The 18,236-nt window shown below is 36.8% G+C and overlaps 1 protein-coding gene across 1 annotated transcript in view; it reads right to left on the bottom strand.

Annotated features, from left to right (window-relative positions):
• LOC128666899 (cytochrome P450 2G1-like) overlaps positions 1-18,236 on the bottom strand; it is a 68,273-nt gene that overhangs the window by 25,934 nt on the left and 24,103 nt on the right. Inside the window, exons 2-5 of the mRNA XM_053721710.1 lie at positions 7,103-7,265; positions 4,669-4,818; positions 4,410-4,570; positions 4,085-4,261 (exon numbers count right to left, since the gene is read on the bottom strand). Coding sequence (XP_053577685.1) covers positions 4,085-4,261; positions 4,410-4,570; positions 4,669-4,818; positions 7,103-7,265 — 651 coding nt within the window. The remainder of the gene's footprint in view (positions 1-4,084; positions 4,262-4,409; positions 4,571-4,668; positions 4,819-7,102; positions 7,266-18,236) is intronic.

Raw genomic sequence — 18,236 nt, 5'->3', positions numbered from 1 at the left:
TGGCTTGGCAACTAAAATTAAATAACACTAGCAGACTGATATAAAAGTTTTTTTTTTTTTTTAAATTTACACTAATGTTACACCAGATATGAGTGGTGGCACTGAGGATGGAAGTAGGCACAGTATATGCTGGGAGCCTGACACACAGGCTGGCACTAGTGGCAGGCTGGCCTGGCAACTAAAATTAAATAACACTAGCAGACTGATGTAAACGTTCTTTTTAAAAAAAATTACACTAATGTTACAACAGATAGGAGTGGTGGCACTGAGGATGGAAGTAGGCACAGTATATGCTGGGAGCCTGACACACAGGCTGGCACTAGTGGCAGGCTGGCCTGGCAACTAAACACTAGCAGATTGATGTAAAAGTTTTTTTTTAAAAAAAAGTTACACTAATGTTAAAACAGATATGAGTGGTGGCACTGAGGATGGAAGTAGGCACAGTATATGCTGGGAGCCTGACACACAGGATGGCACTAGTGGCAGGCTGGCCTGGCAACTAAAATTAAATAACACTAGCAGACTGATGTAAAAGTTTTTTTTTTAAAAGATTTACACTAATGTTACACCAGATATGAGTGGTGGCACTGAGGCTGGCAGTGGCAGGCTGGCCTGGCAACTGAAATTAAATTACACTAGCAGACTGATGTAAAAGTTTTTTTTTTTTTAAATTTACACTAATGTTACACCAGATATGAGTGGTGGAAAACAGAGCAATTAGGCACAGTATATGCTGTGGGCCTGACACACAGGCCTGATGGAAAATGAAATTAGATTACACTAGCAGTCTGATGTAAAAGGTTTTTTTTTTTTAAATTTACACTAATGTTACACCAGATATGAGTGGTGGCACAGAGCAATTAATCACAGTATATGCTGTGGGACTGACACACAGGCCTGATGGAAAATGAAATTAGATTACACTAGCAAACTGATGTAAATGTTTTTTTTTAAATTTACACTAATGTTACACCAGATATGAGTGGTGGCACAGAGCAATTAATCACAGTATATGCTGTGGGCCTGACACACAGGCCTGATGGAAAATGAAATTAGATTACACTAGCAAACTGATGTAAAAGTTTTTTTTTTTTAAATTTACACTAATGTTACACCAGATATAATGGGTGGCACAGAGCAATTAATCACAGTATATGCTGTGGGCCTGACACACAGGCCTGATGGAAAATGAAATTAGATTACACTAGCAAACTGATGTAAAAGTTTTTTTTTTTAAATTTACACTAATGTTACACCAGATATGAGTGGTGGCAGTGAGCAAGTAGGTACAGTATATGCTGTGAGCCTCACACACAGGTTGACAGGCAGGCAAATGCAATTAAAAGGGCTTTTTGGGCTGAAGTTCTAGCCCTAAAAAGGGCTTTTTGGGGTGCTGTCCTTACGGCAGAGATCAGATGAGTCCTTCAGGACTGTAGTGGACACTGAATACACTAGCCTAGCTATCAATTTCCCTATAAAATCACCAGCAGCAGCACTATCACTCCTCTCACTAAGAATGCAGGATCATAATGAATCTAAAATGGCTGCTGCCCAGGATCTGGGAGGGTCTGGGAGGGAGTGTCTGCTGCTGATTGGCTGAAATGTGTCTGCAGACTGTGAGATACAGGGTCAAAGTTTACTCAATGATGACGAATAGGGGGCGGATCGAACATTGCATATGTTCACCCGCCACGGCGAACGCGAACAAGCTAAGATCGCCGGGAACTGTTCTCCGGCGAACTGTTCGCGACATCACTATTGGTTACCACGCCGGCCGGGAGCATGCTGTATCGAAGGCTCCACCCCTAATGGAAGTCATAGTCATACCTTTCCTTATCGGGGCATAGTATAAATTAACAAACACAATTCAAGGATATTTGTGTGCCTCGCAGGACAAAATAATATCTGACAGTTCAGGCAGGTTATTATACAGACAGGTATCACAGCTACATTAATTACATACAGCATGCCCTGAGTTACTGGATAGGAAAAAAAGGAGAAAGGATACAAAGAGGACTGCCGTAGAAAATATTATAATCTGCCTTGCTGATACTTAGACCTTTTTTTCCAGAAATGAGGACATATAACAAAATTAAAACTAACATATCCCAAGTAATCAAATAATGACTCTTTCATGAATTAAGGATAATAGGTTACCAACATAGCTTATTAGTAGTGAGTCATAATAACCAAAAATATCCAAGTCGGGGCTAGTTGGGTAATGCATAATAGGAAATATACTACAAACATAAACCATTAAACGTAAATCAACAAAACAACGAGATAAAGAAAAAAAAGCATTTCATGTCTCTGTCTGGTTCCTGGTACCCTGACATATTTATGCTGATTGGCTATTGTTTTTTTGTTTTGTTTTTTTAACTTGTAGCTAGACAGTATCTGAAGGATAACTGCACAGACCTCTTACTAATGTAAGCTGATAACATTTTGAGGTCAAATTTTGTTACATAGGGATGTTCATATGATATTGTCAACTTTTTACCGTTATGCTGCATCATTTTCAACTGATTTAACATACAAGTATTATATCTTTTTAATTCAGATCAACATATGAATGGAAGAGGAGTATATTTAACAATCCCTGGGTAAAAACAGGTGCACTTCTCTCATTCTCATTGCCCATTTCGTTGCCAAAAACCATGGATGAAAATGTTAATTTTTTATAAAAAAAAAAAAGTCGTTGACTGTAAAAAATGTAATGTTTTTGTTTAAAAAATTGATTTTAGCATTTTTAAATACGATACAAAATTACAGAAAAATAAAATAATCCAATTGCTTTGACTACCCAACAAATGAGTTTTAACCCCCCCCCCAATTTTCTTTCATTAGTTAGAGAGAGCATACAATGGTAAAAAGTCTTAAATTGACTGCTATTATCAAGTTTGTTTTGGTCTCATGTTACTCCTTGTTGAAGAGCAAACCTTGGTAGAAAGTGTGCACATGCCTGGTGCGGTACATGTTACCAAACACAATTGCAATCTAGTGCTCATAGATCTATGATTACGGCCATGGGCGAAACGCGTAATGCTTTTTTAGCTCTTCAAGTTACCTGAATAAATGAAATGACTTTTAAATCAGGAGTCTTTTCTTTTGTTAATTACTCTTGAAAATGTATAACACCGTGAAAAGTATTACCTGCTTTTCAACAAGGATACCAAGAGAACAAGGTAAATTTGAAAATAGAAGTGAATTGGATTTTTTTAAAACTGTGTGCTGTATCTGAATTATGAATTTAACATTTTGGGTTTGATGTCCTATTAATGTTTCAGCATTTGTTGCTTACAATTAGAAAATGCAGAAATGTGTCCATGTTAAGAGCGTAAGCACCGTATTCAAGGCCTTCATTGCCTTATATTCCTAATATGGCTACCATCATTCTTTTCTGGCTTTACTCCAAGATGGATCTTCCTTCCAAAATTCATCTAGGTTTCTCCCACCACCATGCACATATCCCTTTCATAAGGGAAGACGATCCATATCTCTATCTTGCTCAGCTGCAGCCTCTTATACAGGCATCGGTCAGAATGGCTTTGAATTTCAAAATCTGACCAAAAGCCATTCAAAGATTTTCATGTGTTAAATTAAACAGTATGAAATGAAGTCAAGGTTTCAAAATGTGTCCCTTTTAAATGTACATTACCATACACAATGTAATTTATTATTCTAGGTCACTGGTTTTCAAGCCTCCCCAACAGGACAGGTTTTCAGGATTACCTTGAATGAGAGCAGGTAAAATAACCATGTTGACTAATCCGCTGATTATTTCACCTGTGCTCCAGTACAGATATCCTCAGAACGTAGCATGTTAGGGAGGCCTGAGTACAGGTTTGAAAACCAGTGCTCTAGGTTGTATATTGCAATATCTGTATCATTTCGCTAATATCCATATATTCTATTTTCCTTCTTCATGGTACTTAGAAAATTGTTAAACCATTTTATATAGAATTGTTGGCATTCTATCATAACTTTGGATGGACTTCCAATGGTTTCATCCTCTACTTGTTTTTCTATAATGTTGTCTGTCTTCTTTCTTTAATACTCATGATAAATCGTACTTTTCACTTACCTGTTCCATCTTTATAAGGAAGCAATCAATAAAATCTCTAGGAGAATTGGGGTCCAGTGTTTCTTGATGGGTTTTGACTCTTTGGGCAACAAATGTCTTAATTTCTTCGAAACCCTTAAACAGTTGGTTGTGTAGTCCAGGTAAGTTCTTCATGATGTTCGGATAAACATTGTACATCTATAAAAGATCATGTTGCTGTTAATTTTTTTGTTTGAAACTCTCATTGCACAATATCCCCTTTTTCATAATGACAGTGAGAGGTTTAATGAGAAAATTTTGCAGTTTTATAATGATCGCAACCTTCTTGATAGGTAAAAGTGATTACCTGTACTGAGACTGAACTAAATCCACTGAATATCTTGTTAAATGCATCAAGGAGGTAAAGATATTGTTTGTCCTCATATTCAAACCGTTCTCCAAAAACTACAGAAGCAATAACATTTGAGACAGCCTTGCTGAAATATAATGTGGGGTCTACTGGATGACCTGAGGAAACAAAGAATAAATGTGAGAACCTGGATGTATCTACTCATTTGTTTATACACCAATCTATATTGATTTTGCAAACATTAAAGTGTGTTGACTTTTTGTCTTCCGAAACTCTTCCAAAAGAAACTGAGCCTCCTCCTGAATTCTCTCTTCTATGCTTCTCTTTCCCATTCCAAAATTCCTCATATTCATCAATGAAAAACGACGTAACTGTTTCCATCGTTCCCCATTACTGTAAATAACCCCTGATATAAAAAAGAGAAATGTATCAAAGTGATATGACATTACAAGACTTACAGAGGAATATAGGTCATACATATATATTTTTTTCATATTATTTCATCTTGTTTTATATACAGTATATATATATATATATATATACATATATATATATATATATATATATATATATATATATATATATATATATATATATATACAGTATCTCACAAAAGTGAGTGCACCCCTCACATTTTTGCAAATATTTTATTATATCTCTTCATGTGGCAGCACTGAAGAAATGACACTTTGCTGCAATGTAAAGTAGTGAGTGTACAGCCTGTATAACAGTGTAAATTTGCTGTCCCTCAAAATAACTCAAAACACAGCCATTAATGTCAAACCGTTGGCAACAAAGTGAGTACACCCCTAAGTGGAAATGTCCAAATTGAGCCCAATTAGCCATTTTCCCTCCCCGGTGTCATGTGACTCATTAGTGTTACAAGGTCTCAGGTGTGAATGGGGAGCAGGTGTATTAAATTTGGTGGTATCACTCTCATACTCTCTCATGCTGGTCACTGGAAGATCAACATGGCACCTCATGGCAAAGAACTCTCTGAGGTTCTGAAAAAAAAGAATTGTTGCTCTACATAAATATGGCATAGGCTATAAGAAGATTTCTAAGAACCTGAAACTGAGCTGCAGCATGGTTGGCAAGACCATACAGTGGTTTCACAGGACAGGTTCCACTCAGAACAGGCCTCACCATGGTTGACCAAAGAAGTTGAGTGCACGTGCTCAGCGTCACATCCAGAGGTTGTCTTTGGGAAATAGATGTATGAGTGCTGCCAGCATTGCTGCAGAGGTTGAAGGGGTGGGGGGTCAGCCTGTCAGTGCTCAGACCATATGCCCCATACTGCATCATATTGGTCTGCATACCTGTCTTCCCAGAAGGAAGCCTCTTCTAAAGATGATGCCCAAGAAGCCTGCAAACAGTTTGCTAAAGACAAGCAGACTAAGGACATTGCTTACTGGAACCTTGCCCTGTGGTCCAATGAGACCAAGATAAACTTATTTGGTACAGATGGTGTCAAGCGTGTGTAGCGGCAACCAGGTGAGGAGTACAAAGACAAGTGTGTCTTACCTACAGTTAAGCATGGTGGTAGGAGTGTCATGGTCTGGGCCTGCATGAGTGCTGCCAGCACTGGGGAGCTACAGTTCATTTAGGGAACCATGAATGCCAACATGTACTGTGACATACTGAAGCAGAAACTTGGCCGCAGGGCAGTATTCCAACATGATAACGACCCCAAACACACCTCCAAGATGACCACTACCTTGTTAAAGACACTGAGGATAAAGGTGATGGACTGGCCAAGCATGTCTCTAGACCTAAACCCTTTTGAGCATCTGTGGGGCATCCTCAAACAGAAGGTGGGGGAGCACAAGGTCTCTAACATCCACCAGCTCCGTGATGTCATCATAGAGGAACGGAAGAGGACTCCAGTGTCAACCTGTAAAGCTCTGGTGAACTCCATGCCCAAGAGGATTAAGGCAGTACTGGAAAAAAATGGTGGCTACACAAAATATTGAAACTTTGGGCCAATTTAGACATTTCCACTTAGGGGTGTACTCAATTTTGTTGCCAAAGGTTTAGACATTAATGGCTGTGTGTTGAGTTATTTTGAGGGGATAACAAATTTATCTCAGACCGTCGGAGTAAGGGGATACTTTGTTCCCGAAAAGTCACTTTTCACAGTTAAAGATTGTTTCAAAAAAGACCAGAGTGTGTAAGTTTCTTGTTTTGCTGTACTTACACCACACTAGCACCCTGGCAGCTGTTTGACTACGTGAGAACACTCTCCTTTGCTAATATATATGTATGTATATATATATATATATATTTGATTTACTAAGGAACATATTTTCATTATGCTATCCTAGGCATGATTGTTGTATAGATACAATAATTGCATCCTCCATAGTTGATCTAACATTCAACATTACCTCTTTCCAAGTTTATATATATATATATATATATATATATATATATATATATATATATATATTTATTCATTATGCAACCGTTTTCTGTCTCTTTATGTATTAACCATATAGGAGTATTAGGTGGTAAGTCCCTTAATATACTTGAAATTTACTATCATATCACCACTTTCTCTTATGTCCTCTAAGCTATACCTATTTAGGTCATGGAACTTTTCCTGGTAAGTTTAACATTTTTAGACCTTGTACATCCAACACACATTTCAGCAGTCAAATTGTATTAAAAGGTTCCTCATGTCTACTCACCATGTCCTGAGGTTAACCTCTCCATCGAAGGCATGTACCCACGTCCACTAAACTTTTCTTCATTATCAATGAGAGCTTCCTTTACTGCATCACAGCTAGAAAGTATCACTATCGGTTTCTGGCCCATGTAAATGGTGTATATTGGACCATACTTCTCACCGAGCTGTAGGTATGAGAGAAATTATTCTACATATCCATTTTTATATATTCTTTATTACATTTTTATTAACCTAATTGAAATTATTGATATGGCATCTATCTATCTATCTATTATGTATCTATCATTTATCTATCTATCTCAGTCTGTCTGTCTGTCTGTCTGTCTATCAATCATCGATCTCAGTCTATCTATCTATCTATCTATCTATCTATCTATCTATCTATCTATCTATCTATCTATCTATCTATCTATCTATCTATCTATCTATCTATCTATCTATATCTATCATCTATCTCAGTCAATCTATCTAGCTATCTACCAATCATTTATCTCTTTCTATCTATCTATCTATCTATCATCTATCTATCTATCATCTATCTAATCTATCTATCTATCTATCTATCTATCTATCTATCTATCTATCATCTATCTAATCTGTCTATCTATCTATCTATCTATCTATCTATCTCAGTCTATCTATCTGTCAATCATCTATCTCAGTTGATCTATCTATTTCAGTCGATCTATCTCAGTCTATCTATCTAAATTTAGTTTACCTCTCATTCCTCACTCTATTTCCTTTTTTGTCCCTCTGAGACTCTTTTCTCTATGTTTCTATGTCAGGTTCTTTTATATCGTAAACAGCTGATTCACTAAAACTCATTAATATCTCTCCATTTTTAGTAAATAAGCTTCATATAAGAATTGATTAGCAACTGTTGAAGCTGGAGAGGATGGTGCTATAGGATTGCAAAGCAACTAAAATTATTACTGTAATATCCCTTTTCTTCCTAATAGGAAAGAGTCCACAGCTGCATTCATTACTTTTGGGAAATATGAACCTGGCCACCAGGAGGAGGCAACGGCACCACAGCCAAAGACTTAAATACTCTTCCCACTTCCCTCATCCCCCAGTCATTCTTTGCATTTCATCCCAGGAGGTTGGCAGAGAAGTGTCTGAAGTTTTTAGTTTGTCTCTTATGGAGAGTAGTACTCTTCGGAATGGGACAGGAATTTTAAGTAGTCCTGTCAGCCTTTCAGTGAGAGCCTGGATGAAAGTTAGAGTCCGGAGATGCAGGGAGAGTCTTTCTGCAAAACCATCCCGACTCATTTTAACAGCTCCACCAGCAATCGGCATTGACGAACTTCGCGTCGTAGCCTGCTTTCTTCTCTCAAGTCCATGTCGGAGGCGATGCTACTATCCGTCACACTTGAAGGGCTGTGTTCCTGTTCCATGGCGTGGATTCATTTTACTGCTACTAATGTACTGTGATCATTGTGTTTCCTGTGCAATCTCTGGTGGGATTTAAATGTAAGAAGTCAAGGGTCTCAATGAGGCACCTTTTTAGGACCTTGAAATCAAGGGTTAATACCTCCTTAGGGGGGTTAGTGAACGGGTTTTTTTTTAATCATGTTTCTTATGTGATTCAACCTGCTGATGTGTAGTGTTATAGGCTTATGGCTGGAACATAGGGGCCTTGAAAGTGATGCAATTTTATGGTTGGGCGCGCTTTTTTTGGACTATACGGTTCACCTTGTGACCGTGTGTGCTTACGTTCGGTTTTCCATTTCCACATTCCTGACCGTGTGGCGACAAAGAAATTTGGTTCCGCTGGTATCTGGTCATAGGAGGTGGTGAGTGCCCCAGCCATTGTGGATGTCAGGTTCCTTTAGTTTTTTTTATATAGTCTTTTTTGGATATATCTATCCAGCTATGGAGGATTATGATGCTGAGACTGTTCGAAATTCAGATTCGGATTCTTCATCCTGTGAAGAATGCGTTTTGGTTCCGTTGACACAGGTCAATCAGTTATGTCCGTTATGCCATATTAGAGCGCCTGGTTCCTCGGGCTCGGGGAACCAAGGGTCTGCTGAGCCATCCGCCTCTAGGGGTCCTGTCCCTCGAGAAGCGAGTTCCGTGCCGCATCCTACTATTACACATGCGGGTAACCCAGATAATGTTTATCCCTCTGTGCAGGGTGGTTTGTTCCCCCCGGAGGTTGCAGCACATTTTCACTTTCACATTTCTGCAAAGTCCATATGTTTATTTGCGATTTTGCTCGTGCCCATATTGTCCCAGGTCTCCCGCTCTTGGGAGGGCCTGTACAGTTCCCTGCGGTTGTGGCTGTCCCTGAGTGTTGTGCTTTTCGCTATAGAATAGCACGCCTACATGATTTACTTAGAAATGTTTTCCAGTTATTGGAGGATCCTATCCTTAATGGATATGGGAATCCGCAGTCTTCTACTTCGAATGGTTCACCTCACTAGACATGAGGGGATGACATAATCTCCTGATTGTTTAATTACTGAGATCTTTCCCAGATTTTGTTGGAAGATCAGGATTTCGTTTGGCTGGTCTTGCGAGTGTCTGGTTCTTCCTGGGCATTAACCTACGGGTTGCCTTATATTTTCTTTTCATCCAGTTAGGATATCTTTTATTTTTGATTATATGTTTTCCTTTGGGAACTTCTGGGATTGATTATATCTGGTTACTTCTATGGAAGTTGTTAAAGGACTCGTTTGTCCTAGGTTTGTCTGTTATGTCCTCGCCTCAGATGGAGGTTTTGGGCAGCTTGACAGTTATGACCCCGACTGCGGTTGGCCCTGCTGGGATTCAGATCTTCTGTCTCAAGGCTTATGTCATGTGGCGCCTGTTTTGCCTGGCTGGTCCGGCGGGACGCTGAGCGTTCAATTATTATTATTTTTTTTTTTTTTTGTTTTCACAAACTCAGCTAAGCATTCTATAACAAGTAGACATGTGCACCGCTAAAAAATTTGGTTCGTTTTCGGTTCGGAACGATTCGGACTTTTAGAATTTCGTTTCGGATCGAATCTGATTCGGCAAAATTTGAATAAATTCGTTTCGGATTTATTCGGATCCGAATAAATTCGTTTCGGATTTATTCGAATTTGGCTGAATTCGGTTCTATTCCGTTCCGAAATTCGGTATGTTTTTACTACACTAACACCCATTTAGTACACTAAGTCACTAACACCCATAAACTACCTATGAACCACTAAACCGAGGCCCCCCCACATCGCAAACCCTATAATAACATTATTTAACCCCTAATCTGCCGATCGGATATCGCCGCCGCCTACATTATAGCTATTAACCCCTAATCTGCTGTCCCTAACACCGCCGACCCCTACATTATAGTTATTAACCCCTAATCTGCCTCCCCCAACGTCGCCGCAATCTAACTACAAGTATTAACCCCTAATCTGCCGACCCGATATCGCCGCCGCCTACATTATAGCTATTAACCCCTAATCTGCTGTCCCTAACACCGCCGACCCCTACATTATAGTTATTAACCCCTAATCTGCCTCCCCCAACTTCGCCGCAATCTAACTACAAGTATTAACCCCTAATCTGCCGACCCGATATCGCCGCCGCCTACATTATAGCTATTAACCCCTAATCTGCTGTCCCTAACACCGCCGACCCCTACATTATAGTTATTAACCCCTAATCTGCCTCCCCCAACGTCGCCGCAATCTAACTACAAGTATTAACCCCTAATCTGCCGACCCGATATCGCCGCCGCCTACATTATAGCTATTAACCCCTAATCTGCTGTCCCTAACACCGCCGACCCCTACATTATAGTTATTAACCCCTAATCTGCCTCCCCCCAACGTCGCCGCAATCTAACTACAAGTATTAACCCCTAATCTGCCGACCGCAAATCGCCGCCACTATAATAAATGTATTAACCCCTAAACCGCCGCACTCCCGCCTCGCAAACACTATAATACATTTTATTAACCCCTAATCTGCCCTCCCTAACATCGCCGCCACCTACCTACAATTATTAACCCCTAATCTCCCGCCCCCATCGTCGCCGCTACTATAATAAGGTTATTAACCCCTAAACCTAAATCTAACCCTAACCCTAACACCCCCTAACTTAAATATAATTTAAATAAAACGAAATAAGTTTACTATAGTTAAATAAATGAATCCTATTTAAAACTAAAGACTTACCTGTAAAATAAACCCTAAGATAGCTGCAATATAACTAATAGTTACTTTGTAGCTATTTTAGGATTTATATTTATTTTACAGGCAACTTTGTATTTATTTTAACTAGGTACAATAGTTATTAAATAGTTAATAACTATTTAATAACTACCTAGCTAAAATAAATACAAATTTACCTGTAAAATAAATCCTAACCTAAGTTACACTAACACCTAACACTACACTGTCATTAAATTAACTAAATAAATGAATCATATTTAAAACAAAATACTTACCTGTAAAATAAACTCTAATATAGCTGCAATATAACTAATAGTTACATTGTAGCTATTTTAGCATTTATATTTATTTTACAGGCAACTTTGTATTTATTTTAACTAGGTACAAAAGCTATTAAATATTTATTGACTAATTAATAGCTACCTAGTTAAAATAATTACAAAATTACCTGTAAAATAAATCCTAACCTAAGTTACTATTAAACCTAACACTACACTATCATTAAATAAATTAACTACAAGTACCTACAATTATCTACAATTAAATAAACTAAAGTACAAACCCCCCCCACTAAATTACAAAAAAAAACAAACACTAAATTACAAAAAATAAAAAAATATTACAAGAATTTTAAACTAATTACACCTAATCTAAGCCCCCTAATAAAATAACAAAGCCCCCCAAAATAAAAAAAATGCCCTACCCTATACTAAATTACAAAAGTTAACAGCTCTATTACCTTACCAGCCCTGAACAGGGCCCTTTGCGGGGCATGCCCCAAAGAAAACAGCTCTTTTGCCTGTAAAAAAAAAAACACAATCCCCCCCTCCACATTACAACCCACCACCCACATACCCCTACTCTAACCCAAACCCCCCTTAAATAAACCTAACACTACCCCCCTGAAGATCTCCCTACCTTGAGTCGTGTTCACCCAGCCGGGCCGAAGTCTTCATCCGATGGGGCAGAAGAGGACATCCAGACCGGCAGAAGTCTTCATCCAAGCGGGGCAAGAAGAGGTCTTCCATCCATCATACAAGTACCAAAATACAAACAAACACTAAATTACAAAAAATAATAAAATATTACAATAATTTTAAACTAATTACACCTAATCTAAGCCCCCTACTAGCTATTAATATAGCTACAATATAACTAATAGTTACATTGTAGCTATTTTAGGATTTATATTTATTTTACAGGCAACTTTGTATTTATTTTAACTAGGTACAATAGCTATTAAATAGTTAATAACTATTTAATAACTACCTAGCTAAAATAAATACAAATTTACCTGTAAAATAAATCATAACCTAAGTTACAATTACACCTAACACTACACTATCATTAAATTAACTAAATAAATGAATCCTATATAAAACTAAAGACTTACCTGTAAAATAAACCCTAATATAGCTGCAATATAACTAATAGTTACATTGTAGCTATTTTAGCATTTATATTTATTGTACAGGCAACTTTGTATTTATTTTAACTAGGTACAATAGCTATTAAATAGATATTGACTATTTAATAGCTACCTAGTTAAAATAATTACAAAATTACCTGTAAAATAAATCCTAACCTAAGTTACAATTAAACCTAACACTACACTATCATTAAATAAATTAACTACAAGTACCTACAATTAAATACAATTAAAAAACTAAACTAAAGTACAACCCCCCCCCCACTAAATTACAAAAAATAAAAAAATATTACAAGAATTTTAAACTAATTACACCTAATCTAAGCCCCCTAATAAAATAACAAAGCCCCCCACAATAAAAAAAATGCCCTACCCTATACTAAATTACAAAAGTTAACAGCTCTATTACCTTACCAGCCCTGAACAGGGCCTTTTGCGGGGCATGCCCCAAAGAAAACAGCTCTTTTGCCTGTAAAAAAAAACACAACCCCCCCCCCCACATTACAACCCACCACCCACATACCCCTACTCTAACCCAAACCCCCCTTAAATAAACCTAACACTACCCCCCTGAAGATCTCCCTACCTTGAGTCGTGTTCACCCAGCCGGGCCGAAGTCTTCATCCGATGGGGCAGAAGAGGACATCCAGACTGGCAGAAGTCTTCATCCAAGCGGGGCAAGAAGAGGTCTTCCATCCATCAGAAAAGTACAAAAAAACAAACAAACACTAAATTAGCAAAAATAATAAAATATTGCAATAATTTTAAACTAATTACACCTAATCTAAGCCCCCTACTAGCTATTAATATAGCTACAATATAACTAATAGTTACATTGTAGCTATTTTAGGATTTATATTTATTTTACAGGCAACTTTGTATTTATTTTAACTAGGTACAATAGCTATTAAATAGTTAATAACTACCTAGCTAAAATAAATACAAATTTACCTGTAAAATAAACCCTAACCTAAGTTACAATTACACCTAACACTACACTGTCATTAAATTAACTAAATAAATTAATCCTATATAAAACTAAATACTTACCTGTAAAATAAACCCTAATATAGCTACAATATAACTAATAGTTACATTGTAGCTATTTTAGCATTTATATTTATTTTACAGGCAACTTTGTATTTATTTTAACTAGGTACAATAGCTATTAAATAGTTATTTACTATTTAATAGCTACCTAGTTAAAATAATTACAAAATTACCTGTAAAATAAATCCTAACCTAAGTTACTATTAAACCTAACACTACACTATCATTAAATAAATGAACTACAAGTACCTACAATTAAATACAATGAAATAAACTAAACTAAAGTACAAAAAAAACAAACACTAAATTACAAAAAATAAAAAAAATTACAAGAATTTTAAACTAATTACACCTAATCTAAGCCCCCTAATAAAATAACAAAGCCCCCCAAAATAAAAAAATGCCCTACCCTATACTAAATTACAAAAGTAATCAGCTCTATTACCTTACCAGCCCTTAAAAGGGCCTTTTGCGGGGGCATGCCCCAAAGAAAACAGCTCTTTTGCCTGTAAAAAAAACACAATCCCCCCCCACATTACAACCCACCACCCACATACCCCTACTCTAACCCAAACCCCCCTTAAATAAACCTAACACTACCCCCCTGAAGATCTCTCTACCGTATCTTCACCCAGCGGGCCGAAGTCTTCATCCGATCGGGCAGAAGAGGACATCCAGACCGGCAGAAGTCTTCATCCAAGCGGGGCAAGAAGAGGTCTTCCATCCATCAGAAGTCTTGATCCAGGCGGCATCTTCTCTGTTCATCCATCCGGAGCGGAGCGGCAGCATCCTGAAGACATCCCACGCAGAGCATCCTCTTCTTTCTTGATCCGACGACTAAGTGACTGTACCTTTAAGTGACGTCATCCAAGATGGCGTCCCTTGAATTCCGATTGGCTGATAGGATTCTATCAGCCAATCGGAATTAAGGTAGGAAAAATCTGATTGGCTGATTCAATCAGCCAATCAGATTCAAGTTCAATCCGATTGGCTGATGGAATCAGCCAATCAGATTGACCTCGCATTCTATTGGCTGATCGGAACAGCCAATAGAATGCGAGGTCAATCTGATTGGCTGATTCCATCAGCCAATCGGATTGAACTTGAATCTGATTGGCTGATTGAATCAGCCAATCAGATTTTTCCTACCTTAATTCCGATTGGCTGATAGAATCCTATCAGCCAATCGGAATTCAAGGGACGCCATCTTGGATGACGTCACTTAAAGGTACAGTCACTTAGTCGTCGGATCAAGAAAGAAGAGGATGCTCTGCGTGGGATGTCTTCAGGATGCTGCCGCTCCGCTCCGGATGGATGAACAGAGAAGATGCCGCCTGGATCAAGACTTCTGATGGATGGAAGACCTCTTCTTGCCCCGCTTGGATGAAGACTTCTGCCGGTCTGGATGTCCTCTTCTGCCCGATCGGATGAAGACTTCGGCCCGCTGGGTGAAGATACGGTAGAGAGATCTTCAGGGGGGTAGTGTTAGGTTTATTTAAGGGGGGTTTGGGTTAGAGTAGGGGTATGTGGGTGGTGGGTTGTAATGTGGGGGGGGGGGTATTGTGTTTTTTTTTACAGGCAAAAGAGCTGTTTTCTTTGGGGCATGCCCCGCAAAAGGCCCTTTTAAGGGCTGGTAAGGTAATAGAGCTGATTACTTTTGTAATTTAGTATAGGGTAGGGCATTTTTTTATTTTGGGGGGCTTTGTTATTTTATTAGGGGGCTTAGATTAGGTGTAATTAGTTTAAAATTCTTGTAATTTTTTTTTATTTTTTGTAATTTAGTGTTTGTTTTTTTTGTACTTTAGTTTAGTTTATTTCATTGTATTTAATTGTAGGTACTTGTAGTTAATTTATTTAATGATAGTGTAGTGTTAGGTTTAATAGTAACTTAGGTTAGGATTTATTTTACAGGTAATTTTGTAATTATTTTAACTAGGTAGCTATTAAATAGTAAATAACTATTTAATAGCTATTGTACCTAGTTAAAATAAATACAAAGTTGCCTGTAAAATAAATATAAATGCTAAAATAGCTACAATGTAACTATTAGTTATATTGTAGCTATATTAGGGTTTATTTTACAGGTAAGTATTTAGTTTTATATAGGATTAATTTATTTAGTTAATTTAATGACAGTGTAGTGTTAGGTGTAATTGTAACTTAGTTTAGGGTTTATTTTACAGGTAAATTTGTATTTATTTTAGCTAGGTAGTTATTAACTATTTAATAGCTATTGTACCTAGTTAAAATAAATACAAAGTTGCCTGTAAAATAAATATAAATCCTAAAATAGCTACAATGTAACTATTAGTTATATTGTAGCTATATTAATAGCTAGTAGGGGGCTTAGATTAGGTGTAATTAGTTTAAAATTATTGTAATATTTTATTATTTTTGCTAATTTAGTGTTTGTTTGTTTTTTTGTACTTTTCTGATGGATGGAAGACCTCTTCTTGCCCCGCTTGGATGAAGACTTCTGCCGGTCTGGATGTCCTCTTCTGCCCCATCGGATGAAGACTTCGGCCCGGCTGGGTGAACACGACTCAAGGTAGGGAGATCTTCAGGGGGTAGTGCTAGGTTTATTTAAGGGGGGTTTGGGTTAGAGTAGGGGTATGTGGGTGGTGGGTTGTAATGTGGGGGGAGGGATTGTGGTTTTTTTTTACAGGCAAAAGAGCTGTTTTCTTTGGGGCATGCCCCGCAAAGGGCCCTGTTCAGGGCTGGTAAGGTAATAGAGCTGTTAACTTTTGTAATTTAGTATAGGTTAGGGCATTTTTTTTATTTTGGGGGGCTTTGTTATTTTATTAGGGGGCTTAGATTAGGTGTAATTAGTTTAAAATTCTTGTAATATTTTTTTATTTTTTGTAATTTAGTGGGGGGGGGGTTTGTACTTTAGTTTAGTTTTTTTAATTGCATTTAATTGTAGGTACTTGTAGTTAATTTATTTAATGATAGTGTAGTGTTAGGTTTAATTGTAACTTAGGTTAGGATTTATTTTACAGGTAATTTTGTAATTATTTTAACTAGGTAACTATTAAATAGTCAATATCTATTTAATAGCTATTGAACCTAGTTAAAATGAATACAAAGTTGCCTGTACAATAAATATAAATGCTAAAATAGCTACAATGTAACTATTAGTTATATTGCAGCTATATTAGGGTTTATTTTACAGGTAAGTCTTTAGTTTTATATAGGATTCATTTATTTAGTTAATTTAATGATAGTGTAGTGTTAGGTGTAATTGTAACTTAGGTTATGATTTATTTTACAGGTAAATTTGTATTTATTTTATCTAGGTAGTTATTAAATAGTTATTAACTATTTAATAACTATTGTACCTAGTTAAAATAAATACAAAGTTGCCTGTAAAATACATATAAATCCTAAAATAGCTACAATGTAACTATTAGTTATATTGAAGCTATATTAATAGCTAGTAGGGGGCTTAGATTAGGTGTAATTAGTTTAAAATTATTGTAATATTTTATTATTTTTGGTAATTTAGTGTTTGTTTGTATTTTGGTACTTGTATGATGGATGGAAGACCTCTTCTTGCCCCGCTTGGATGAAGACTTCTGCCGGTCTGGATGTCCTCTTCTGCCCCATCGGATGAAGACTTCGGCCCGGCTGGGTGAACACGACTCAAGGTAGGGAGATCTTCAGGGGGGTAGTGTTAGGTTTATTTAAGGGGGGTTTGGGTTAGAGTAGGGGTATGTGGGTGGTGGGTTGTAATGTGGGGGGGGGGATTGTGTTTTTTTTTTACAGGCAAAAGAGCTGTTTTCTTTGGGGCATGCCCCGCAAAGGGCCCTGTTCAGGGCTGGTAAGGTAATAGAGCTGTTAACTTTTGTAATTTAGTATAGGGTAGGGCATTTTTTTTTATTTTGGGGGGCTTTGTTATTTTATTAGGGGGCTTAGATTAGGTGTAATTAGTTTAAAATTCTTGTAATATTTTTTTATTTTTTGTAATTTAGTGTTTGTTTTTTTTTGTAATTTAGTGGGGGGGTTTTGTACTTTAGTTTATTTAATTGTAGATAATTGTAGGTACTTGTAGTTAATTTATTTAATGACAGTGTAGTGTTAGGTTTAATTGTAACTTAGTTTAGGATTTATTTTACAGGTAATTTTGTAATTATTTTAACTAGGTAGCTATTAATTAGTCAATAACTATTTAATAGCTTTTGTACCTAGTTAAAATAAATACAAAGTTGTCTGTAAAATAAATATAAATGCTAAAATAGCTACAATGTAACTATTAGTTATATTGCAGCTATATTAGGGTTTATTTTACAGGTAAGTATTTAGTTTTATATAGGATTCATTTATTTAGTTAATTTAATGACAGTGTAGTGTTAGGTGTTAGTGTAACTTAGGTTAGGATTTATTTTACAGGTAAATTTGTATTTATTTTAGCTAGGTAGTTATTAAATAGTTATTAACTATTTAATAACTATTGTACCTAGTTAAAATAAATACAAAGTTGCCTGTAAAATAAATATAAATCCTAAAA

This window comes from Bombina bombina, chromosome 7 (assembly GCF_027579735.1).
Source record: "Bombina bombina isolate aBomBom1 chromosome 7, aBomBom1.pri, whole genome shotgun sequence".
In the NCBI taxonomy this organism is placed as follows: Eukaryota; Metazoa; Chordata; class Amphibia; order Anura; family Bombinatoridae; genus Bombina; species Bombina bombina.
The sequence above is the reverse complement of the archived record's forward strand: the minus strand, read 5'-3'. Positions and strand labels throughout refer to the sequence as shown.